Source organism: Oryzias melastigma, linkage group LG8, assembly GCF_002922805.2.
Source record: "Oryzias melastigma strain HK-1 linkage group LG8, ASM292280v2, whole genome shotgun sequence".
NCBI classification, from domain to species: domain Eukaryota; kingdom Metazoa; phylum Chordata; class Actinopteri; order Beloniformes; family Adrianichthyidae; genus Oryzias; species Oryzias melastigma.
Window position 1 is genome coordinate 22566732 of NC_050519.1, and position 258 is coordinate 22566989.

General features: G+C 63.2%; 1 protein-coding gene across 1 annotated transcript in view; it reads right to left on the minus strand.

Moving 5' to 3' along the window:
- The window catches only part of eve1 (even-skipped-like1), a 6344-nt gene extending 6319 nt beyond the window's left edge, over positions 1 to 25 (minus strand). Inside the window, exon 1 of the mRNA XM_024271838.2 lies at positions 22 to 25. Coding sequence (XP_024127606.1) covers positions 22 to 25 — 4 coding nt within the window. The remainder of the gene's footprint in view (positions 1 to 21) is intronic.
- Between the last annotated feature and the right edge of the window lie 233 nt (positions 26 to 258).

Consider the following 258-nt stretch of genomic DNA (forward strand, 5'->3'; position numbering starts at 1 on the left):
CTAAAGTTTTTAAAAACTTACGCATGACGCTGTCTCTGCACGTGAAACCGTCCCGAGCGCGTGTCCGTCCGTGGCCCGCGAGCTCATCCGTGGCCCCGCATCCAGCTTCGAGGAGGCTGCAGTGAGGATGGATGCTCCGCGCGCTGCCCAAAGCCAAACTTCAACGCGCGGCACGCACTCCGTTTTGCCCGCTGCCCTCCCCCGCAGACAGTCGGATGAGGTGTCTAATCACCCCCCACCCCCCACCGCCCTCCTGTC